Source organism: Columba livia, chromosome 16 (assembly GCF_036013475.1).
Source record: "Columba livia isolate bColLiv1 breed racing homer chromosome 16, bColLiv1.pat.W.v2, whole genome shotgun sequence".
In the NCBI taxonomy this organism is placed as follows: Eukaryota; Metazoa; Chordata; class Aves; order Columbiformes; family Columbidae; genus Columba; species Columba livia.
The window spans coordinates 13,798,348-13,823,225 of record NC_088617.1 but is presented as its reverse complement, the minus strand read 5'-3'; the positions used below and the strand labels follow the sequence as shown (position 1 = coordinate 13,823,225).

Here is a 24,878-nt window from a genome sequence, read left to right as displayed (position 1 = left end):
GTACCGAAATAGCTGCACTGAAGCATAGGCCCCTTATTTCCTTGCCTCCTTTTTTTCCTCTTCCCTCCTTTTAATTTCCTGTCTCGTCAGTGCATTGAAAGATGGGGCAGCTCATTTCACAAAAGAATGAATAAATTAGCAGAACCATTGAAATTATAATCACTTAATGAAATCAGTGGAATCAAGTAGGGAAGACCCTGGAGATTTGCAGTTTATTTATGTCTTACTGTTCCCTGTGGGAAAAAAGGCTTTAAAAAGTCAGTTGATAAGCTAATAATTCATATTGGTATTTGGAAAACTACGGCAAGAAATGTTGCAAAAAGAAGTGTAAATATCTAGGGGAGAACAAAGAGGAGTAATATAAGTCTGCAAAAAACACAGCTTTTGTCACATCATCTTGGCTTGTGTACCCTGTGATATACAGCATCAAATTCAAGATACATAATCTTTCATGACAGGGATAAAATTAAACAAGGGGACTGTGATAGAGATGAAACTACTATGGGATAGACAAATCCTAAGATCAAAGCTCCGTTGGAGAAGGCCAAGAGTTGCCACACTTTGAGCTGGGGATGTTAAGGAGACATTTAATGAGGGAAATTGAAGGAGTCTCGTGCTCAGGATATGAGGGACAGTTGACAGGGATGTCCCATGCAAGCGGGAAGGAACCAAATCCCTCTGCTTCATATGACAGCAATGAAAATCCGAGTGCGGAGGTTAGTTCTGCAGGGTGTCTGTGCCTGGCTGCTCCACGTTCTGGCACGCTGCCCTCAGGAATGCCGTTGTTCTGGCCCACAAATGAGAGGTGCAGGTGGATGTTCTGGGAGGCAGAGGAGCCGTTGCCAGGGCCGGGCGATGCTGCAGGCTTCGCTTGGGATCAGCTCGGTCACCAGGGGTGTGCACATACACAGGCACGTCGCAAGAAGAGCCAGAGGCCACTAATGCATTGCAAAGAGCAAGTTTATTGCAGTTCCCTCTCTACCGGGGGATCTCCGAAGTCGCACCTGAGCTCCCATGCAGAGGTGACACCAGCGGGGACGCAGGCGCTGGTCAGTTCAGCCCTGGTAGGAGATCGCTGGGCCTGCTGAGCTCGCCTGTATTTCAAGGCTTCAGGCAGGCGCAGCCTCTCGCTCTTTCTCACAACAAAGCAGGGATCTCAGACACAGGGATAAGTTGTCTGGAGTTCCTCACAGGCCTGTGTTATCTAACACAGAGGTTCTGCTCATCAAGCACACAAGGTCAGCAAAACAATTAGTGTGATGTATGTGCTTTTTCTACAGACAGCTGCAAGTCACTTGGGCGTATTTACATTTAACCAACCTCCGCGCCAACTCTTCCGCTATACTCCCATACACCAGGATTTTGCCATGGCATCATTTTGCTTTCCCAGTCAGCTTTATTTCTGTGTTCTCTGGTTCTCTTTTTTTAATCAGTTTGACCTCAGTGAAGTGGGAGCAGAACATGGTTGGCTCTGGCGAGGCCAAGGACACCCTGCCACGCTCTGAAGGCTCCGGAACCTCTGTCTTACCTGCTGGACCTTTCACCTCAGAGGCTGGAAACCTTCCTGAGCTGTTGGCCAACGACCTGCCCACGTAGATTCTGATCACCAGCTGTTAAACCGTTCCTGTTTCCCCTTGCAGTGTGGCCTAGATCACATTCTGCTGTACCTCCTTCTCCCCAGTTCTTCGGAGTTTTAGATTCAGCTCATGTAGAGTGTCTTCTGGACCTGAAAAGATGAGAATTTTTCCTAGTTTGGTTAAGCCCATCTCTGTCTTGCTGTTGTCATTGCCCACTCTGTTCTAGTCAGCTGTGTTTCTGGGATTTTTGCATCCCACTTTTTATAGACTTCAGGTGCTTGTGGAAGCATCTGTTCTGTTACAGGTTCTGGTGGGTCCTTGGAATCTCTGGTTCTTATCTCTTCTTGTCTATGAACAGAGTTTTCCTACTTACCTTCAGTCAGAAAGGAGGGAAATTCGGGGTCTCATGTTTAGCCTCTGCTTTTCCCCATTTCTTTCAAGACAATCTTCCATTCGAGACACTCCAGTGCTAAAATTATACTTTAGAAAATCGACCCATTCTTTCCTGAATGTCTTGTCTTTATAGGCCATTTTTGTTACTTCACACCTTTGATGTCAGGAGGACTGTTTCTTTACGTTTAGAAGTCCAGACCTTTTAGAAAATCTCAAGCAGTTCACCTCCACCGCTGGGTTTGCTGTTTCCCATCCGGTGGCAATCTCCGTGGGGTATTGACCATGGCCAGAGCTGTTACCAAGCTGCCGAAGAGATGACTTTGGTGACAGTGGTGACGCGCTAAGAAATGTCTTGGTGCAGGATGTATCATATAGATACCTAGAGCTTCCTTCATATTTCCATCATACCAAATGTGGTGACATCTCTAAGGTAAATTTGATGATGACACCAAGTTGGGAGGGAGTGTCGACCTGCTGGAAGGCAGGAGGGCTCTGCAGAGGGATCTGGATAGACTGGAAAAATGGGCTGATTCCAATGGGATGAAGTTCAACAAGACCAAATGCCGGGTGCTGCACTTTGGCCACAACAACCCCCTGCAGCGCTCCAGGCTGGGCACAGAGTGGCTGGAGAGCAGTCAGACAGAAAGGGACCTGGGGGACTAATGGACAGGAAGCTCAACATGAGCCAACAGTGTGCCCAGCTGGCCAAGAAGGCCAATGGTGTCCTGTCCTGTATCAGAAATAGCGTGGTGAGCAGGCCAAGGGCAGTGACCCTTCCCCTGTACTCTGCATTGGGGAGGCCACACCTGGAGTATTGTGTTCAGTTCTGGGCCCCTCAGCTCAGGAAAGAGATTGAAGTGCTGGAGCGGGTCCAGAGAAGAGCAACAAGACTGGGGAAGGGACTTGAACACAAGCCCTATGGGGAGAGGCTGAGGGAGCTGGGCTTGTTTAGTCTGGAGAAGAGGAGGCTTAGAGGTGAGCTCAGCACTCTCCAGAACTACCTGAAGGGCAGTTCTAGCCAGGTGGGGATTGGTCTCTTCTCCCAGGCAGTCAGCAATAGGACAAGGGGCCATGGGCTTCAACTCTGCCAGGGGAAATTGAGGCTGGAGATGAGAAAGCAATTCTGTGCAGAGAGAGTGGTCAGGCATTGGAATGGCTGCCCAGGGAGGTGCTGGACTCGCTGTCCCTGGAGGTTTTTAAACTGAGATTGGACATGGCACTTAGTGCCATGATCTAGTAAACGGACTAGAGTTGGACCAAGGGTTGGACTCAATGATCTCTGAGGTCTTTTCCAACCCAGTCGATTCTGTGATTCTGTATTTAGGATCAAAGCAGAGTGGTGCTATGATTCTTGTTCTGAAAGACTCAAAGACCTGTTGCAAGACTTCACCTGAGCATTGTTTTTCATAAGGAAATCTGCACTTGAGAAAGTGTTGATCAGTCTGAGAGAGTTCAAGAGCCACCAAGTACGTAGAAAACGGTTCCTGCAGGAAAAGGTGTCTCAGATTTGCATGGAGGAGACTGAGGATACCATATCAGTTGGAAATGTGCTGCCTCAGAAGAAAGGGAATAAACTATTTCAAGGTAGAGAGGACAGGGAGAAAGGGATTTCAGTTACATCAGAGGAGTCTTGCCTGAGAGAGCTTTTAAGAACAAGTTTATCTGGAGTGTCTTAGGCATTTAGCAGATCCTGGCTTAACATTTGGGAAACGGCCACGCTCGCTTTGGTGAGGTCTGCCCAGCAAAGACCTGGACACGGCTGTAAGCACAATAGCTGGTGAACTTGCTAGGCTGGGCCACAGGATAATGTGTAATCCTAACTAGGAAGAGTTCAGAGTTCTGATTGTTGCCATTATTCATAGAAGTGTATGGCACAACATACAGCTGAAGGCAAAGTCGATTCAGGAGCTTCCTCCTCCTGCCCCCCGGGTTGCTGGTCATTTGTGAATGGGTTAAACGGAATAAAGCCTTCCAAAATTGCTGTTGGTACTTGTGTTGTTAAGGCAGAGTAATTTCTCTGAACAAGTATGACATTGCCCCAGAAACAGTTGCCCTGGAGCAACCGAGGAAGCAGGATAGAGTGTCCAGGAGCCCAATGGGGAGCTCAGGGGGGGCTTTGGATGTGTAAAGCAGCGTGACACTTGGTGGCACTGGGGCCACCGCACAGCCGGACAGGCCGGTGGCCACTGCTGCTCCTGGGCTTGGCACTGCGGGAGTTACTGACACAGCAATCGCAGCGAAGGGTGTTGTGGGGAACTGCGACATCTCGCCTGACACGGTTCAGTTACAGGTGCTCCTGCATTTCAGGCATCCTTTCATATAATTTTCTTTTAATATAATCTCCCTGCATAACTTAAATACAGCACAAATTATCCAACCCAGCCAGCTTTCTAAAGATAGTCTGGAATAATTTTGCTTTCATGGTTTGATGAAGATGAGTCAGTATTTGACTAAACTACAGAACAGATTCTGTAGGGAGCTCTAAAATGTTTCACACTGTGTTGATCTGCTTAGAAGGTTTATAGTCTTTAAAGAGCCTGTGTCTTTCAAACCTCAGATGGCAGGTGTAGTAACAAACTACCAAATTCTCAAATAAACTGCCAAATTCCATGATCTCAGCCGTGGTGCAGCAGAGCAGCCCCGTGACAGCGCCGGGCGGCCCAACAGAGCTGCCTTTGGGCTTGGCGGGCAGCAGGTTGGACTCGGGACACCCTCAGGTCCTGCTCATCAGTGCCCCGTTGTTTCTGCTGCTCCGTGCGCTGCCTGCTCCCGTTCCCCGCCCCAGGCTGGATGGGACCCAGGAGTGATGCTCAGGACGAGATTTTCATGCCAAGCCACTTTTTTTTTTAGCCCCACCAAGCTTGCGTATTCAGCAAGAGAAGTATAAAAATGCTTTTCTTAGGCACAATTAGCCTTTTAAACTGAGTCTTTTTCTTTTTGACTTGTTAAGAGTGGATAAAAATTTGGGATACAGTAACTCTTCCTGATTAACTTTTTCATACCACTCAATTATGTAAATGCACAAGAGGAACAAAGGTTTTGAAAGCAGTGCAAGGAAGACACAGAAGATTGAGGTTCTTTATGCGTTTGTTCTGTGGAAGAACAGGTAGCTGGGCAGCTCTCTCTGGGTTCTAGACCACAGTTTTAGGTTCTTTATGCGTTTGTTCTGTGGAAGAACAGGTAGCTGGGCAGCTCTCTCTGGGTTCTAGACCACTGTTTTAGCAGAAAGCTTTGTCATCCTGTGAGCAAGATGAGGATTCGTTTGTTAATGCTCTCTCAATTGCATTTGTTTGCTGGGACAGCAGTGCTGTGGGACAGATACCGAGCTGTCACTGCCACAATGTGACCCTTGGGAATCCTTGCACAGCTGTTTGCTGAGACAGAAGTTGTCACGATCTTCCCAACGTTCCCGTCACTGGCTGCTGCCCTCGCCCTTCTCCACACACCTTCCTTTGCAGGTTGGAAAATGTTTCCTTTGGCGATCAGTAGACAGGATAGAATCCATCATAAAGATTGGCAGCTGTCCTTCTACAGCTCAGCTCAAGTGTTTATGATTTGTAGATTACCAAATACTTTTAATGCCTATGGGGAGGCACAGATCTCATGTCCACTGAAGAAATGAACAGGCAAAAAAACCACAAAATCATCATTTTACTCTTGTGGCACATTCATTTTTGTTGTTAGTATGTGAGTGCTTCCAAGTGGCCTCCAACAGCTCCGCTCTGTTGCTTTTCCATCAGCTGTGAGAAGGGTTTGCAGTGAGCAGTTTCCCACCTGTAAGGTGTCTCTTGTGCAGAGCGGGTTCTGAGCATCACCCCATCCGCAGGAGCCGGGTCGGTCCCGCTCAGGCGCTGTGAGCGTAACACAGGGCGGGGAAGCGGGGACGGTGACAGGGCTGGTCGCTCAGTGAGGGTTTAGCCTGTATTTCAGTCTTGTAAAAGAGGCAAAATACGTTTTTCAATGATTTATTTTTTAGACAGAACAGCAGCAATGAAGTTCGAGGGGCTTTAATGCTTAAAAAAAAGTAAACCAACTCAACCTGGTATTCTCATTAAGATCCCACAATGCACCTACGAAGCTGGAAATTCTTCTAGCATGTACTGCTTGTGGGGGATTTGCCAAGTGGTTGGACACGTATCCGAAGACCCCCATAGTTGAAATAATTTAGGACGTTGCTAATGTGAATTTGGGTGAAGTTCGTAACTTGCTTAAGCTCTCGCAGCTTGGCTGGTCTGGACTCACAGCACTTCAGCGTTGCAGCTGAGTCCCAGCTGGCTTGTGGCTGGGGTTAGACAGGGCCTGGGCTCCAAAGGGCGGTACCTTCTTAATGCTGAGGAGTTCAGGTGTTGAAGTAGGTTACAGTACTGTCAGCCAGAATGAGTCCACTGTCACTCTTCTGTAGCTGGATTGGCCCAAATCCAGCAGATGCAGTTCTTCAGTGCAGTTTATTTAAAATTTAAAAAAATCTTTGTATGTGATGTTTTCCCTGATCACAAAAGCACATACTGAAAGCAGAATCGTGAGCCGAAATGTATTTAATTTACTTCTTACGTTTGAAGAGAAACTGGAAGCTATGAATTTGGTGTTTATGTTCTTGCAGGATGTGTCTGGTTCGAATGAAGCAGGAGGGTCGCACAGGAAAATACATGTGTCGCTATATCGTTCACTGCATGTGGGAGGATGTCGAGCAGCGCGGGAAGGTGATGGGGGTAAGTCACCTGTGCTGTTGGTCACCTTGATGATTCACGTCTGTAAAGTGATAAAAGCACTGACATGTGTTAGAAGAATGCACAAAAATCAGCTTGCAGCCTCACGTTTCTTTCTGTATTGGCTGAAGCTGCTGTACGTAGCCCTCACTCCTGACCCCTCATTCCTGAGCCTGTTGTATTCAGCCACTGACCTTGTTTGTGAAACTGCACCGTGGCCTGGATGAAGACATTGGTTTGTCTGACAGTAATTAATTTTCTCTCTGGTGTGCCATGTGATTGCAGAAGTGGATGCTGCTCGTGGACAGGAAGAAGCAGCTGGGGTAGGGAGAAGCGTGACTGGTGCTAAATGTGTAACCGTGACTTAGGTAATTGCTGCAGAGCTTTGAGTTTTCTCTGTATCTAGGATGGTGGGTAAAAGGAAAGGGACAAGGTTTTTATGTTAAGTACCTGTACATGGCTATAACTAGTCATTAGTTTATTTTTAATTTTGGTTTCTTAGTATGCCTAGTCCCTATCACAAAAGAAACATTGTAAGGAGAGTGTAGCTCCAAGGAAAGTTCATTCGCAAGGTTGAAGGAAGAACAAGGTTGGATCTTTCTGGCCTGTGCTGAGGAGGTTATGCTGGTTCACTGTAATGGGCATTTCTCTCCTCAAAGCCCCTGAGTGCGTTTGTCCAGCCCTGCGTTTGGTGGGCTCCAGGGAAGCCTGTGCAGAAGCAGTGGAGCAGGAGATGAATTTCATAACGCCAGTGTCACAGTGGTGACAGGAGACCTGACACAGGTGAGGGTGTCCACGTTCAGGGCATTTCTAATGGGAGAACAGGGCTGGGAATGGCCTCCTGTGCTGCGGAGAAAGAAAAGAATTGCGCCATGATTAAACAGACGTTTGTCTGTGATTGAAATAAATTAGACTGATAAAGAAGTGACAGCTTCTGTACAGCGACAGTGTCATAGTGTCAGGTCTTCATTGTCAGCCACATCCCCAAGGGAGAGGCTGCTGGGCTATTGCTGTTGGTGACAGACAGGAGTGAGCCAGCGCGGTAGGGTTTGCTATGTGACCACATTAGGAATTCAAGAAGTTTCTCTCTGATCTTTTATGTTTTATGTGGTTTTGGAAAGTGTTGATTCTGCTGTAACTTCAGTTTTTCTGTCAGCAATGGCTTTTTTTTCCCCTTAGTTATTAGGAATTATGTAGCTTCACTCCGTTCTAGCTTGCTTTTAAAAGACAAGTCATCCTCTTCATCTTCTTTTGGATTAAATCTAAATTCAGGCATCATAGGATTTCTTGCTACGATAAAAGGCTTACATAAATTCCAATGTGGGAATCTCCAGGTCCCTGGTTAGATGCCACAGGCAGCGTGAACGAGCCTGGGCAAATCAGCTGATAGTACCAAAGACTAAATGAAATAGCTTATGCATTTTTGTCCTGCGATCAGCGCAGGGAAGCACCGCTGGCTGTTTGCTCCCCGTACGAGCAGGCAGAGCTGAGAAGTGAGGCACGGTCTAAGTTAGACCTGTATTGAGATTTTTCTCAGTAGACTTGAAGGCTAAAAGAAGCCAGTGCTTACAGGCAGTTCAGGGAAGCATAGGGTTTCCATTTCTGCAAATTAAACTATCCCATTGCACCTCAAAGTTCCCCAAAGTCTAGAAAAACACACTAGTGTCCTTGTTCTCATCCAATCTGGGGCCTCCAGTGTTAATTCTTGCATGTTATAATGGTGTGGTTGCCGTGTGGTGCAACTGTGAGGACATCTTAAGTTGTTTGAATGCCATTAATTCTCTGCCTTGGCAAGTTAGGCATCTTTTCAGTTTATCCTTGACTTTAGATTTTGCAATCTTTGTTTGTAATAACGATCATGCAATGTAATAATGAGCATGCTTAGTTTGCAATAATATAATTCCTATAATATCCTTTTGACTGTAACCTAGTGTTAGTGTAGCTTTTATGTGGCAATAGCTGATGCTTAAACGAAGTATGTACACATTGAAGGGCTTGATCTCCAAACCAGTTACATCTGTGTGGATATTTAATGCAGTTTAGCTGCACTGAGACCCCCTGATTTTAATGAGACTCTTGTGGGAGGACGTGAACTGGAGGTAACGGCTCAGCAGAGGCGCTGGGGCTGCGGAAGGAAGCGCATCAGGACTGTTCTTTTCCCCCCGAGGTGTTTGGAAGGCTTAGGGCTTTCCTAGTATTTTACTGATTTTTATTTCCTCTTTCATCTTTTAGTTATTCCTAATATTCCAGTCATTATTTTGTCAAGGTGAAAGAATTTTTTAGTCTCTTCTGGTAGTATTTATCGTGCATTCGATGAAAATAATGTATGCCTGGCTGTTTGAAGAGGTTAGTTGTTCCATTGCTCCTTGCTGTTGCTTTATTGTCCTTCCCCTTTGCTGGTAACCCCGATGTACCCAGCACTCCGCCGTGCTCCTGTTCCTCCCGCGCGTCTTCCCGTGCTTTCCTGCCCCTCGCGCGGGGAACCCGGCTGGACCCCTCACCTCTCAGCTTTAGCCATCGCCAGGAGTTTAAGTGATGGGTATAGGGCGGTTAGCACAGCTGTTAGGTTCTGCTTATTAATCTTGATGTATTTATCCCCAATGGTTCTTTTAAAATGAAGCCGAGGTAACGACAGAGGGTTTGTGAGCTCATTGACGAATAACGTGTGACAGCTATTCATTTTCAAGTAATTTAGTCCTGCGATCAGTATATATTCTACCTCCAAAGGAACGTAGTTACGTATATCAAGATAAGAATAGTGGATAAAGAGAAGGTGACATTTATGTTCCTCCGTTGATGCCTTCAAATTTCAGAATCTGAGCCTTTCTCAGAATGAAAAGGAACTTTACTGAATACATTTAGGGCACTAAGTTATCATCTGCATAGCTCCTGGAGGGCAGGAAATGCCATTCCCTGCTTTTTCTGTCATGCAGGGTATCAAAGGTCAGTATTTCATTCCGATGGGTACATTCCTGGATTGTGGTATAAGTGACAGAGCACCTGTATGAAATTGGATGAGATTAGTTTAACTTGTTGACAGACAAAGCTGCAATTCTTCATCTCGTCTCCATATCTAGCAGCAATTCCAACGCTTGATGCAGAAGATGGATACTATACTTCTGAATTGATATTGATGGTTTATTAAAATATGCCATCTGCTCTCAAATACACAAGTTCATTGGAGCCGAAAGTGATAGAATGTAAGGCATTTTAACTGCTAATTTACATCAGCTCCAGCTCCAAATGGAGTTTGTATTATTTCAAAACCTGGTTGTTAAAATTGCTGAAATCTAAATCTCAGCTACAAAGTTGTGGGACCTGTTAGCCTGAGCTCCTTCAGCACTCCTGGACGGCGGCGAGAGTCAGAAACCCAAACTTGACACAGCTGTGAAAACACAGGGAGAGCCTGTGGCCTCAGCAAATTCTACTGGTGCAGGCATATTTCAGATATAAATTTTACTCCGCTGTCCCTAGGACTAATGAACTCCGTTTCTTTTGGTGGGTTTGCAGCCAGGTGTGTCCAGCTCTGTGGCTAACCAGTGCTCTTTACTTAATTTTTCCACTAGTGACATTTCTATCAAACTTTAAAAACAAACAGAAAAATTGGCTTGATGCAATGACTCCAAGTGTTAATAGTAACATTAGGCCGGGTAAAAGGCTTCCTTTGGCTCCTGCTTTGCCAGAGATCTCCACCTCGCGGCTGCAGGGAACACGTTTATACGATGCAAACTGGCGGCCGCCTCATCGGGTCGTAAGGGGAGTTGAGTCAGGACCAGAAATTGCTGCTATTTGTCTTCTTAACAGAGTTCTGTAGTGCCCTGAGCATCACCCTTTCTGGCCTGAGCATTGTGTGTTCGTCACTGTGCGTGTAGCAAAGCAGTTGTTATAAGGTTATGTGTGTTTGAATACCTATAGGTGTAGAGTTGATCAGAACGACTTAGAGATGCTGGAGTTCCCTGGAATGGGCTTTCAGCTCATAATCAGGCAGGAGATCCAAGGTCAGAAAAAAGAACCCAAACCCCAAAAAACCAACACCCCTTCCCACCCCTTCCTCCCAGAACCCAACACTAACGCTTCTGGGTGCAAATCACAGCCTGTCCTAGAAAGGTCCATGAGGCTTTATCCAAATACTTGTAAATTGTCGTAGGTGCTTTTGAGCAGTGTTAGTCTTGAGTGTTGAGCTGGCATTCTGCTTCTGAAGTTAGTAAGGTTTTTTGGGGTGCAAAATAACAATTTTATAACCACACGTGTTCTAAAAGCTGCAAAAGAGATAAGAGTAGGAGGGGCTGTCAAGCCCAGCATGCCAAACCTGGTTTAATTTATCTTAATCTCACTTTCCTGTTTTCCCACCAGACCACTTAGACCCCTGCCCCCTTTTTTTCCAGGAACACATCTACGTGTCTTTTGAACTGGTTTATTGGCTCTGCTGTGCACAGCACAATACAGCCTTTGTTATATGTTCAGCTAGAGCCGTTCCTGCCCAGTGACCCATAATTTGCTCTCGGTTACACTCGTGTACATCTGAGGCGGCGCCATCAGAACCAATAACGGGGTGCACGTCAGTGGGACGTGCTCTGTGAACCTGAACACCATTTTCACTCTTTTCACAATTAGATGACTTCAGATCATTAAAAATGCTGGTTTACCTTATACAAAACTTCCTAAACATGGTACAATTCAGTTTGTTATTCTTACTGTGGAGAACAAAAAGTCTGATGCTTATTAGGACTCGGAAATCGTGGTCAGAGTGAGATGAGTAAGATGGAATGGCTCTAGAATGGTGTGAGAATGATAGAATTTTGAAACGGAGCCTGATCTTTGTAGGAATCGCGCTGTCGCCGTTGATTCCCCTGCTGGCTGGAATATCAGGGGTGGTTTCCAGCCTGTCCCCAAAATCTGACGGGAGGTCCCGGGGTCACGTTGGGATGCGCAGAACAAGCCAAGCCCGTTATCCCGGAGAAGGGGCAGAGCGGGGGGGCGTTTGGAGCCAAACAGTGCGGAGAGGGGTGGGAATGGATTGGGATATGAGATAGAGGATAGTGCTTAGTATGGTTGAAAAAGACTTCTAAAAACCTATAAAACTAAAGAGGAGAAGTTTTACTTTCAAACGGTCTATGTATATTTTGAAATGTGTAACTTTACTTGGACATTTTAGGAGAAAAATGAAAAATGTTATGAATTTTTAATGACTATTTAGAAAACATAAAATCTTACCAGTTTCTGTCGTTCCCCAAACCCCAAAACAACAAAAAAACAAACATCAAAAAAAACCCACAACAAACCAAAAAAACCCCAAAACAAAGCAAACGACAGAAACCATGAACAAATGAAACCACTTGCCAAATTAGTGAGATACAAAAGTGCTGTGTGTGGGTTTTGTGCTTTCTCTGCTCAATAGGCCACTAGGAATTGTATGATATGTTTTAGCTGAACTTAGCGTCGTGAAAGAAATAGTTCATCAATCCTTGATTGTTTCTCAAAGAGCTCAAAAGTTTACGACAATATTCCAGTGTTTTGTCATTTTGTAAAAGAATAATAGTGTCAGGTACCGCCTCCCAAGTAAATTAACTAAATTTGATTCTGGGGATCTTATTAACCTAAATATGCAGGAAAATGCATGTGTATGGAATGTTACCTTGCTGAGGTCTGGAACAAACAGGGTGCACAGCAAGGCAAATGTAGCTTTACCAGCCTATGGAGTTTTGAAACAAGTGTCTCTTTCTCACGTTGTTTTTAGTGTAGTTGTTGTAGAACCAACGCCTGTGGAACTAACACAGTGGGCTGTCTGAAACACAGGCACGTTGGAGGCACACCGAGGATCCCTGGTGTTGAAATCAAGGTATAATATATGCTTGGGTTCTTTTCTGGCCTGCCCCAATTTTTCTGGCGTAAAAGAAAAATCAATTTAAACTTCCCAGATGCGTTGGATCCTGTTACTGTAGGGTAGTGTCCTTGGCCTGCAAGAAGCAAAGCTGGAAGCACCTTCTCCAGAAATACCTTTCTCGTTATTCCCCACGTTCTGCACCAGTGGGACCCGCATGCCCACGTGCCAGAATGGGTTTCCCCATGCCGTGCTTGTGGGTGTTAAGTGCTGCCCCGTGTAGTGGAGTTGCCAAAATTCAAACGTTGCACAATGAAGTGATTGCTCACCGCAGCTGCGTCACTTTGACTTCGGCAGCGTGGCGACGAGGTGGAAGCAGAGCGGGGATCCCGACGGGTCCTGCCCCGGCTCCAGGCCGCGCACAACAGTGGCACCGCCCCGGCTCCTGCCAGGCGTCCGTGTGGGTGTGCACACACCAGGCAGGTCACAAGAAGAGACAGAGGCCACGAATGCATTGCAAAGAGCAAGTTTATTGTAGTTCCCTCTCTACCAGGGGATCTCCGAAGTCGCACCTGAGCTCCCATGCAGAGGTGACACCAGCGGGGACGCAGGCGCTGGTCAGTTCAGCCCTGGTAGGAGATCGCTGGGCCTGCTGAGCTCGCCTGTATTTCAAGGCTTCAGGCAGGCGCAGCCTCTCGCTCTTTCTCACAACAAAGCAGGGATCTCAGACACAGGGATAAGTTGTCTGGAGTTCCTCACAGGCCTGTGTTATCTAACACAGAGGTTCTGCTCATCAAGCACACGAGGTCAGCAAAACAATTAGTGTGATGTATGTGCTTTTTCTACAGACACCTGCAAGTCACTTGGGCGTATTTACATTTAACCAACCTCCTCACCAATCTTCCACTGTATTCCCATACAGTGTGTCACTCACCATCTCGTTTATGATTTGCCCGTGGTCAGTGCAGGGTTAAGTAACATGTTACACCACGTGTTTTGGACATGTACATTATCAGCTTCCTATGCTTTTGAAGTTTTCTCCATAATTCCTCAGCTGAGATCAGCCGGTCTGCTTGGCTGAACCTTTGGGACTCTTGAGACCAAGGTGACTCATGTTGTGGTTGTCATTATTTTTTAACAACTCTACACTGCTGCAGTGAAGACGTGAATGCACTTTAAAGCTCCTTTGTAAATACAGAAAAATACCGGGACCAATGTATTTTCTAAATCTGAGTAGTCAAACAAATCACTGAGAGCATCTGTATTGTTCCCCATACATTTTAACATATTGCTGCTTGTGCTTTTTGCTGCTGGTAGAATGTCTCTGATGTCTTCTACTTCCTCTTCAGGAATGAATAACTTAATTTTTCCTTATGTTTTTGGTGCCGGCCTGCCTTGAAAGACGGTACCATAAGCAGCAGTGCGGGTTCTGGCATGGCGCAGGGTTCAGAGGATGCTCCTGCCCGTCCCTCACACAGCGTCTCTGGGTGTCCTGGGCTTTGGCTGAAGCAGCATGCCCCTGGCTTGGGTCTCTTCTGGGTGCCACAGGATAAAAGGAGATAAAGCTATTGGAGAGTGTCCAAAAGAGGCCACAAAGTTGGTGCAGGGTTTGGAGTGAAGCCGTGTGAGGAGCGGCTGAAGCCTCAGAGCAGACTGAGGGCAGAGCTCATGGGCTGCAGGTTCCTCAGCAGGAGCAGGAGGGGCAGGCAGAGCTGAGCTCTGCTCTGTGACAGTGACAGAGCCCAGGGAACGGCAGAAGATGTGCCAGGGAGGGTCAGCGGGACATGAGGAAAAGGTTCTTCACCCAGAGGTGCTGGACACTGAACAGGCTCCCCAGGGAGGTGTCACGGCCCAACCTGACAGTGTTCAAGAAGAGACTGGACAATGTCCTCAGACACACGGGGTGACCTGTGGGGTGTCCTGTGCAGGGACAGGAGCTGGACTCGATGATCCTTTGGGTTCCCTTCCAGCTCAGGACATTCTCTGATTCCTGGGTCACAGCTGCCACCCCTGTGGTGTCTCTGGCTCTTCCTCCTGTGTCAGGAGGCTTTGGCTGCAGGTACCGGATGGTGTTTGGTACCTCCTGCTGCCAGGAGCTTGGTTGGGTGTGTGTCCTCATCCATCTGCCGCTGAACACTCCTGAGCGCTCCTGGTGCCTCAGCTGAGGGGGGGCTGATGCCGTGTTCTGCACAGATCTGGACTTGTCTCCGCAGGGCACAGAGGGCACAAGTGAGGTCTGTTCAGTATTTGGGATCTCTTCTAGAGATAAAGGTTAGAACCTTTATTTTGGGGAAGGATGAGGATCTGTTTCATTGCTTTGTTTCTGAGAGCAAGTCGCGAGCGCAGCTTTATGGACTACAGTGATGGTTTCCAGCAGACAAAGAGGCTCAGTGTGCAAGAGAAATCCATCTCTGATTTCTCTGTGACACCCAGTGCATTCAGGGTAACGTGATCTTCATCAAGGTTATATCTGTACAACTGTGGTAATTACTCTTGTTCTGTCCTTGCTCTTGTCCTGCTGTCCTGTTCTCGGGGTTGCCTTCCTTACCTGACTTCCACTTTTCAGGTGTAAAAGGTTGATTCCACGTTGGTTGCTTTGCTCTGTGGTACTGCTGTGGTACTGCTGTGTTATTGCTTTCAGGTCTGCCTAATTTTGGCATTTACTTGCAGTACATAAGCAATTACTTAAGGTCTTAATTCATCACACTCATTCTAAATGTTCTTTTCCCCTCCTTGTCCTTGGGCATTTTTGTGTTACCCTAACGCCTGAATTTGCTGGAGCTTGTGTCTGATGGCACCTGCTTTCACATTTCTCCTCTGTCAGCATGTCACATACTTCTCCCTTTCTACATTTTATCTTGTAGAGATACTGGCTTATCTCTGTACCTTTTCTTACCTCTCTTGTTAATTCTCTTTGTTTCCTTGCAGGACCCCTGCACACTGTCACACTGTGTCTGTCACACTGGATGTCACGCTGGATGTCACAGTGGCCCCACCACCTCTCTCCCTTCCCTCGTGTTTTCTCTTGTTCAACTAATCCTTTCAGAACCATCATGCCCGCTGTGCCTCTCGCCATCCCTGGCGTGTTTCATCGTTCCCAGGGGTCGTGTCCTGCCTCTATTCAACGTGCTCGTCCCACAGCCTCCTGGTGCAAAGGGGAGCTCAGAACCCGTCCTCTGGTCTGCTGGCTTCAAACCCACCCTTGCATGTTGAATCATCTTTGTGAATTTGCTTCTTTCAACTCCAGATCTTTCTTTGCTTCTTCACTGCCTTTATTTCTTTATCCGAACACTTTCCCGTCCTAAATCCCGGTTGCATATTTGCCATTGTCAGTGCCTTCCTCTGCTGTTAGGATCCTCGTGCCTCACCTTTTTCTCTCTCTGACGTAGGCATCACTCGTATGTCTTCCGAAAGCTGCCGCGAGGACCATCTCTCTGGCTGGGTGCTCGCTGTGGCGTTGCGGCTCCTGTCTCCACTCGTGGCTGTTTTGCCCCGTGATGTGCGGGATGTCCTGGGCTGTGCTGCCCGCAGCTCTTGTGCCACTGTCATTGTCACACTCCCCCCAGGCCCGCTGGGTTGTGCTGCAGACACAGCGATCACAAGCACAGCGCCTTGCAGCCCAGCCAGGTCAATGGGTTGCAAATGGTTGTGTTTTCCTGTTAGAACTCAGTTTGTTTTGTTACTTCATTTCCTGACTTCTCTGGCCCATTTTTTCCATTTATAAAGCCTGCAGCTCTATGAAGCCCTTATTTGTGACTGTTTTTGCAAACAGCTCCCAGAGTAGAATAAATCATAATGATCGGGAAGTGCAAATCCAATACATTCAATAATTCCGATGCTCACTTCCGCGCTTGCTTGCTTCTCTGATTTCTGTTGCTACTTTGGTATGAGCAATGGTGTATGATGCTTTTGTGCACGTCTGGGCAAACCGAGGGGGTTTTCTGTTTTCCATTCTGGTTTGGGAATCTCAATAGGTACTTTCTGTTCCCTTCTCTTCCTCTTCTGTTTCTGGTCAGACCCAGCACTTGCTGAATCTCTGTTGACATTAACTAGTTAATTGTCATTAACTTCTGTAAAAACTTCCGTGCTGTTTTTTCCACATTCAGAGAGCAGGAAATAAAGCAAAAGGTCAAAAGATTTGCCCAAAATACCAGCATATCTGATCTTGGAGAGCTCTTATTTGTTTCTAGCAAAACACACATGATGTTGCTATTTGGGTGTCCCGAGGAGCCTGAAAATCATGTGTCTCACTGAGAGCATCCGATATGTGCCCTTTTGTGTTTCCTGGTTTATCCTGTACTTGCGAGAGGGACGATGGCCCATATGTAGGTTTAATTTGTGTTGTTCAGCACATAAAGAAATGTTTGGCTTCTCAAAATCCTCGCCCATGCTTGTAGGATCTTCTGGAAGTTTATTTATTCACAGCAGCATCAAGTCTGAGCGAAATACAGAAGATGGAAAACTCACAGCATCTTACCGTGCAGCTTTTTCATGGTTCGCTTTCCTCCTTTGCCTTTTACTTGAGGGCAGGACTAGGGTAGAGAAATAATTTCTGTTCGCTTCTGAAAGGTTACAGTAATAAAGAAACTCTTGTTAACATCAGTGTATATGGCAGGCAGGAGTTTTCACAGTCTGGCATTGTTTATTTTACCAGCAATTTGGAACCTTCTGCACTCTTAAAATATTGGCAAGAAAATATTTAACTGTTAACTATTCTGTGGCATGCGTGTGTTTGAAGCCCTGGGGAGGAGGAGTGCTTGGGGAAATCAGGTTTTTCTCAGCTTATGATTGAAACCAGAAGGTGCAGAATATTGGTAGAAGGTGAAGGCAATGTGACTTCAAATTAGAATTTTACTCAAATGTGGAACTGATGGGAGAATGTCAAACAGGTCACGTATGAACAGGGCTGTGCTAGGAAACAGTGGGAAGCCTGATGGGGCAAACACAAATTAGCCAGGAATGATTGGAAAGGGAGATAGTGAGAAAAAGCATTTGCGTTTGTCCTGTTCTCAGCCACGGGGTGAAGGCTGCACTGGTACCGGGTGTTAGCATCAAGGATTAGATCTGTTAATTGCGCTAGTTGTGCGGACTGTAGCAATCACCACTCCGGACTGAGGGGTGACCTCATTGATGTTTACAGATATATAAAGGGTGGTTGTCAGGAGGATGGAGCCAGGCTCTTCTGGTGACAACCAGTGATAGGACAAGGGGCAGTGGGTTCAAACTGGAACACAGGAGGTTCCACTTAAATGTGTGAAGAAACTTGTTCCCGGTGAGGGTGGCAGAGCCTGGCCCAGGCTGCCCAGGGGGTTGTGGAGTCTCCTTCTGTGCAGACATTCCAACCCGCCTGGACACCTTCCTGTGTAACCTCATCTGGGTGTTCCTGCTCCATGGGGGCATTGCACTGGATGAGCTTTCCAGGGCCCTTCAACCCCTGACATTCTGGGATTCTGTGATTTTGAAATCCACTTTTTTTCATGGAGAGTTTTTGAGGAGAGATGTGACTTGCTTTTTTGGAGAGGAGACAGGTGACTTGCTGTTCTTACCCAATAGAATCTTGTTCTGATCCCAAATTGTTGGAGAGAGAATGTGTTTTTTTCATTAGTTTTTCCCCTAGGGATGGATAATCCGTTTGGTCTGAGTAGAACCATTCTTGCTCTTACCCCTACATAAAAAGCAGCCTCTACCCACGAGGTTACTAAAAGCTATAGGGAAGGTAACAAGTGTTTTAATTGCCCTGGGATATTTCAGGTGAAATCCGTCCAGGTCAGCAGGGTGAGCCGGCGGCCGGTGTCCAGGGTCACGGCACACGCAGCGGAGACGCCGCTGAGGCAACCGCCAGAGATACCTGGGGAAAGGTATAAGAGGTGGAGCTGTGTGCCAGGGTCTCTTCTGGCGTGTGCGCTTGGTGTTCACTAACACTAATAGGAGAGCTGCGTGGGGACCGTCGTATTGAGTGTCTACTCACACAAATCCTCCAGGAATGTTCAGCACCTTTTTTATCTCTTTGGTGTTTGTTACTCATTAATGTCCTGTGGCAGTGACTGCTACCACTTAATTGTGTTGCGTGAGGAAGTACTTTTATGTTCTCTTAAAGTGTTATTTGGTCATTTTGTCAGCTTTTTTAACATATTTTTAATGAGAAGCAGTGGACAGTAATCCCTTGTTTACCTGCTCAGTGATTTCACCTCTCCATCATCATCTTCCTCGTTTCTTCCTGAACATAACTGCTGTTTTCTCATATGTCTAATCACCTTGGTCTTTTCACTGTGTTTTCTATTTCTTTTGGATCTGTTCTGAGACGAAAAGATAATAAATATATGCAGCATTTTATATGTGGACACATTATGGATTTATGGCAGAATAGGGTTCCTCATAATAACTCCTAAAATTTATCTTTTTCTTCACTATTGAATTACTGAACTGAAGTTTTTTTTGATTTCTCCACAAAATACCTTCACGATCCATTTCCAGAATTGTAGGTGCTAAATATGTGCACATTGTTGGATACATTTTATTATTTTTTTAACACCTACTACTAGTACCTTTATCAGTACTGAATATTACTGGTCACAATTACCTGTGATTGTTATTTTAATTAATTATTGCATTTCTACTAATTTGTACTTACCTGCTTCTGCTGAAATACTTCACCAAATACAGATGCCACCTTTCATGGCTCTGCAGCCCTGCTAAACGTTATCTAATAAGTTTCATTTGGTTGAGTACTTTATGACCCCAGGGGCTGTGTTCCTCTTGACTTTTATTCACAGAATCATAGAACGTCCTGAGTTGGAAGGACCCCCAAGGATCATGGGGTCCAGCTCCTGTCCCTGCACAGGACACCCCGCAGGTCACCCCGTGTGTCTGAGGACATTGTCCAGTCTCTTCTTGAACACTGTCAGGTTGGGGCCGTGACACCTCCCTGGGGAGCCTGTTCAGTGTCCAGCACCTCTGGGTGAAGAACCTTTTCCTAATGTCCAGCTGCCCCTCCCTGGCACATCTTCTGCCGTTCCCTGGGCTCTGTCACTGTCACAGAGCAGAGCTCACCCTGCCCTCCTGCTCCTGCTGAGGAACCTGCAGCCCATGAGCTCTGCCCTCAGTCTGCTCTGCTCCAGCTGAACAAACCCAGGGGCTTCAGCCGATCCTCACACGGCTTCACTCCAAAGTCTTCACCAACTTCATGGCCTCTTGTGGACACTCTCCAGTAGCTTTATCTCCTTTTCTCCCGTGTCCCCAGCCCTGCACACAGTGAATGCTGCAGGTGAGGCCGCCCCAGCGCAGAGCAGAGCGGGACAATCCCCTCCTGCCCGGCTGGCCGTGCTGTGCTGGGTGCACCAGGACACGGGTCCCTCTTGGCTCCAGGGACACTGGTGGCTCGTGTTCAACTTTCTGTCAAACAGAACCCCCAGATCCCTCTCTGTGGAGCATCTGGTCCCAGCATCTGGTCCCCCAGTCTGTATTTACAGCTAGGGTTGCTGTGTCCCAGGTGCAAAATCCGGCACTTGCCTTTGTTGAACTTCATGTGGTTGGTGAGTGCCCAGTTCTCCAGTTTGTGCAGATCCCTCTGCAGGGCCTCTCTGCCCTCCAGAGCGTTAGGGCTTACTTAACCCTAACCCTTGAGAGTGTATTAAGTTATCTTAAGGCTTTTTCTGTGGGCGGATCATATCGCATGGGATAGGATGGACTTGCAGAATCCTGAGTGCCATGAGAAGGTGATGGAGCGATGTTAGGCACCTGGTGCCAAAAGGGGTGCAGCAGATGAACCAGGAGCTGGTTCATGTGGTGGTTCTCAGGGGCAGCAGAGCAGGGCACCTCTTGCTGAAGCATGCGGTGGATGCAGAAGGTTTACTGCATGCAGACACCTTTTGAAGGCTACTATATAGACAAATATCAAGAGCTGAGCATTGTCCCGAGCTGAAATTGGTTGGGAGAATGCACGGAGGAAAGGATATATCAGCCTGTAGTCTTGGTGCTGGTTTCAGTGGATTTGGGCACTGCGCAGGGCGAGATACCATGTTAGGTGGAGACTTGGTCTGATTTGGGACAGTTTTTATGTGTGACTCCCTCCAACAGTTACTGCGGTTTGTCTCAATGAAGAGATCGAGTTTTACGGGAGCTCTGTAAGTGCTCGTGGGGAATATCTTCCCTCATAATTTATTTACCTTTGCTACTGTCTTCTCCAATTGCCTCTTTTAAACTTGGCTATGTAAATTCCTTTCAGTTTACCAGACTGGATTCTTGATTCTGGTGTGTTCACGATCAGTTTTAGGCTTTTAGCAAGTAGTTTTTTAAAAGAGGCATTACAGGAAAACCCCTCTACAACTGCTCACCCTTACAGGATGAACACAGCCGAGCGCAGCGATGTCACCTCTTGTCCCTGCTCTGTCCCTTGAGAGGTTGTCAGTGAGCTCTGCTGGCCATGTGCTACAGAGAAAAGGAGTTCGGAATAACCCCCTGTATACTGAGAACAGCTCGGATTGTACTGCGATCGTCTTTCGCTATTACCGTGGTAGTTTCCAAATTAATAGACTGGAAGACAGAAACATTCCTCATTTTCCTGAGGGCGGCCAACTGGGGTGACCACCTGCTTTTGCTGGAACCTGGAGGTGATGTTGTATTCACCCATTTTTCTCTGTCTGCTTGAAAGGAACGTGCTCTGAGAAGCATTCCTGATGATTATACACTTGTTGCGAAGGGAGCAGAGCATGCAAATGCCTTTTCCCATTGACATATTGTTGTTATGGATTGAAGATTTTGGCAGGAGCTGGTTGTGATGCAGTCTGACTTTTAGCTTTTGTCTACATTAATATTGGGATATAGGACTAGGTTGTCACTGAACATTGAAGGAGGCTTTAAAGCCTATTCTCTGGAGTTACTTACCTGCTGAGGTGCATTGCAAAATTTTATTTAGAAAATCCGAGGATTTATCAGAAAAGTTAATATTTAAAAGTATGTGGGGACTCGCAGCTGTAGCTAATTACAGCGCGGCAAGCTTGTTTGCAGACGAAATAACAGGGTGGTTCATAAAAGACACAAAAAATGAAGATTGGAAAAATAATTTCTGCAATATCTTTGTCATTTCACAACTATGTGAGATTGCCTGAAGGAACTGGCCTTTTTGGCCCCTTGCTACAGAGATATTTTTAATCGGTTTTATTAATTTAAATTTTCTGATCCTAGCTACAGTCTCAGCCATTTTCAAAATTACTGTCCTACAAGTAATAGTTATGTTATTGGAGGAAATAAAAGGGTCGTATGCAACTTTTCCCATTTAATGTCACGTGCCTTTATTAAAAGGGCAGCAAACACTTAAAAAGCCCATATATAACTATATGTGGTCATATATTATTTATAACTGATGTAAACTATATATTATAAGTCATTCTTTCCAAATGCAACTTGAGAGAAAGTCCATTAAAAAGCCTCAGTGTTTGAGGAGTGACATTTTTTATCACATAGGGTTTGTCCTGTGTCTCCCCTGCTGGTCCCAACTGCAGCGGGAGCCAAGGACATTTGGTGGGTGTTCGGTGGACGTTCAATGGGTGTTCGATGGACGTTTGATGGGCGTTTGGACATTCGACGGGTGTTCAGTAGATGGTCGGTGAACGTTCAGTGGGTGTCCAGAAGGTGTTCGGTGGACATTCAGTGGACGTTCGGTGGACATTCGATGGACGTTTGATGGACGTTCAGACGTTCAAGAGGTGTTCGTTGGATGTTTGATGGACGTTCGGTGGACGTTTGTGCTGTGGCTCACGAGAGTCCCCAAGTAGATTCAATCCTAAGGACAAACACATGCTCGTACCTGCCTGACTTGTTTTGCACAAGAGATGGATTAATTCTTATTGTATCAGCATAAACTACTACTTTGCTATTGCAGGTTTAATCTCTCCGGGAGCACACTGATGATGGAGTGTATCAGCCTAAATGTTACCTTTAAAGGGCCTAATCTTTGTTTGAAAGGACGACTGTGCCGACACATCTGTGTACAGGTACAGGAGCAAATACATTGTACAGAAGAGGCTTTTTATTTGAGCAGGAACGGTATAATGAGAATGAGGGGGTGGAAACCGAAGCCAGAAAATTCAAATATGAAATGAGATACACATGTTCAGCTGTGAGGGTGATATGCTTTAGCCAAACACAACTTACTGAGCTTAGTACAGAGGGAGCTCGGTGAAATGTAATGGTCTGTGATATGCAGAGGGTCAGGTTCTATGATCTAATCATTTCTTCTGGCTGAAATCTCTCCATAAAAAAATCTAGTTCAACCATAACTTACGGCTTAAAGAGAGGAATTGCTGTATGAAATTCAATGACTAGTGCCTGTACAAGGTGCAGGTAGAAGTGTCCCTTCTGGCTTTATAGTCTATAGATGGATTCATGTGTTAAAGTAGCTTAAGGGTGCAACACACACTGGTGAAACCGTAACAGAAAATCTCCTGTTATTGTGCTTTTGGACAGCGGAGCCCGTGGACGTGCCAGCTGTGTCTGCAGTGGTCTGACGGGAGCAGGTTGCGGAGCGGAGCCGTCCGTGGCCCCGTGGCCCTGCACGCGGGGTGACCGGCACCGTGCTGGCTGGGCCCTGGGGCCGGTCGAGCACGTCACGTTCCCAGAGCTCCGCGGTGTAAACCACAGCGTGGGAATGGTGGTGAGGAGGAGAGTGATTACAAAGGAACACTCTCCATCCACCCAAAACACTAATAGGGACTAATACTATAGCAGCTTTCATTTTAAATACTGTGCCCATAAGTGAGGTATTTTCATTCATGTCCAGCATACACAATAAAGCAGCGTGCTCTTACTGTCCTAGAGAGTTTGTTAGAATACAAAACCTTAACTGAGTGTTGATAACGTGAATTGTCTGATAGAGCAGTAAGCCTCACCGGCTGGCTGTCGAATGACGCGTATTGAGGCTGCAGATGAGGTTTCTCATTGCAATATAACAAAGAAAATGCAGTAGCGTTACGCTGGAGTTGTCTTGCAGGCAGAATGTGGGATCGTGGCATCTTTCAGTAAAAAGTTCTGACCTGATACGTTAGCCGCACGTTTCTCTTTTTTTCATAGAGGACTTGTAAATGTGCGAGATGTACCACAAATGTATTCCCTGTTTTGAACTAAGATAGTTCTTTGTGTCAGTTGAGGCGATGGTAGATGAATTTATTGTGGTGACAGCCCTGCCGTGGGTTGTTCCAAAGGAGGCAAAGGGGCTGAGTCCCTAGAAGAGCTCCAGATGTTCCTGATTTTTTTCTTGTTATTAGCAATTACTCACTTGGAAGGGTCCAGCAGCTTTTCTTCTCAATAACAAACTGTGGAAGAGTCAGCAGAATCATGACCAACCAGATCATGAAACTTGCCAGTGGGAAGAACATGTACAAACTGAAAAAGAGGAAGCGTGTCCAACAGATGCTGATTTGGATTTACTCAGCTTTCTTGTTTTATGAAGCAGGATTTCTTTCTTACCATGTTACTATTTAACCAGTGCCAGCTGGATTCTTCAGAAACTGCAATATTCCTTTAAATGTCATGTTATTGCCCAAGATACGGTGCCATCCCCAAAGTCATATTTTATATTTTAAACTGTTTGCCTTTTAAGATGTATTTATTGCCATGTTTGTTTAATGTGGTTATCTCCTTTGTCAATCTATTCCTTGCTAACTTAAAGCTGCTGCTCTTTGGTTTTCGTACTGAAAGCTGCTTCCCCGGGGATGTATAGTCCAGGACTTGTCTCTGTAATGGGACTATTTGTTTTCTTTGCCCCTTGCAGTTGCCTGCTGTAACATTTGTAGTATGTGTTAAGTAATCCTTGAGGTAACATTTTTATTATGTCATAAAAAGTGCGTGGCAAATATATAATAACTCACGGAATTTGTTTGTTTAAAATGGAAGGATAATTTATTGAGTGTGTTACATGAGACCTGCTCCCCCTTATTAGAGCTGTAGAAGTGCAGCTTATTTAGAAGTACGTTCTATTGAGAAAAACCACGGTCTCTGACATGCATAGAAAGTTTGAGCATGGTTGGGTAGAAATGACATCATAGTTTATGTACTCAATAAAAATTTAATTAAGTCATTACAGAAGTTGCAGTCATCATTTAACCCTCTGATTTCTTATGTTTAGTTCTTTTTTTAAACATTCAGTAATAACCAGTCTCCAAATCTTGAGAGCCTATAAAATATCTGCATGAATTTTAATAGTTTCTACTAATGGAAAAATATGAGTAACTGACATAAAAGGCATTTTCCTTGTGTTTGCACTATATGCATTTCTATAAAAATCAACAGATGAAAAAGATAGTAGTTTAATGGAAGAATATTTGGAGGTTTGCTAGCGTGGCAAAAACTAATTCATATTTTGATAGAAAAGCTATTGCGTAATTA

The 24,878-nt window shown here is 45.9% G+C and overlaps 1 protein-coding gene and 1 long non-coding RNA gene across 6 annotated transcripts in view; both read left to right on the top strand.

Moving 5' to 3' along the window:
• Positions 1-24,878, top strand: part of LOC102091407 (ubiquinol-cytochrome-c reductase complex assembly factor 1) — a 54,456-nt gene that overhangs the window by 22,141 nt on the left and 7,437 nt on the right. For 4 of the 5 annotated variants that reach the window (XM_065032605.1, XM_065032604.1, XM_065032602.1 and 1 more), the window contains exon 7: positions 6,571-6,679. In XM_065032605.1, coding sequence (XP_064888677.1) covers positions 6,571-6,679 — 109 coding nt within the window. Of the gene's footprint in view, positions 1-1,433; positions 3,951-6,570; positions 6,680-24,878 lie in introns of those variants that run through there. The other variant, XM_065032606.1, reaches the window with a different exon arrangement.
• Positions 19,519-24,578, top strand: LOC135575600 (uncharacterized). Its single transcript, XR_010466665.1, has 2 exons — positions 19,519-22,489; positions 22,962-24,578. It is a non-coding gene; the product is annotated as an uncharacterized LOC135575600 (long non-coding RNA).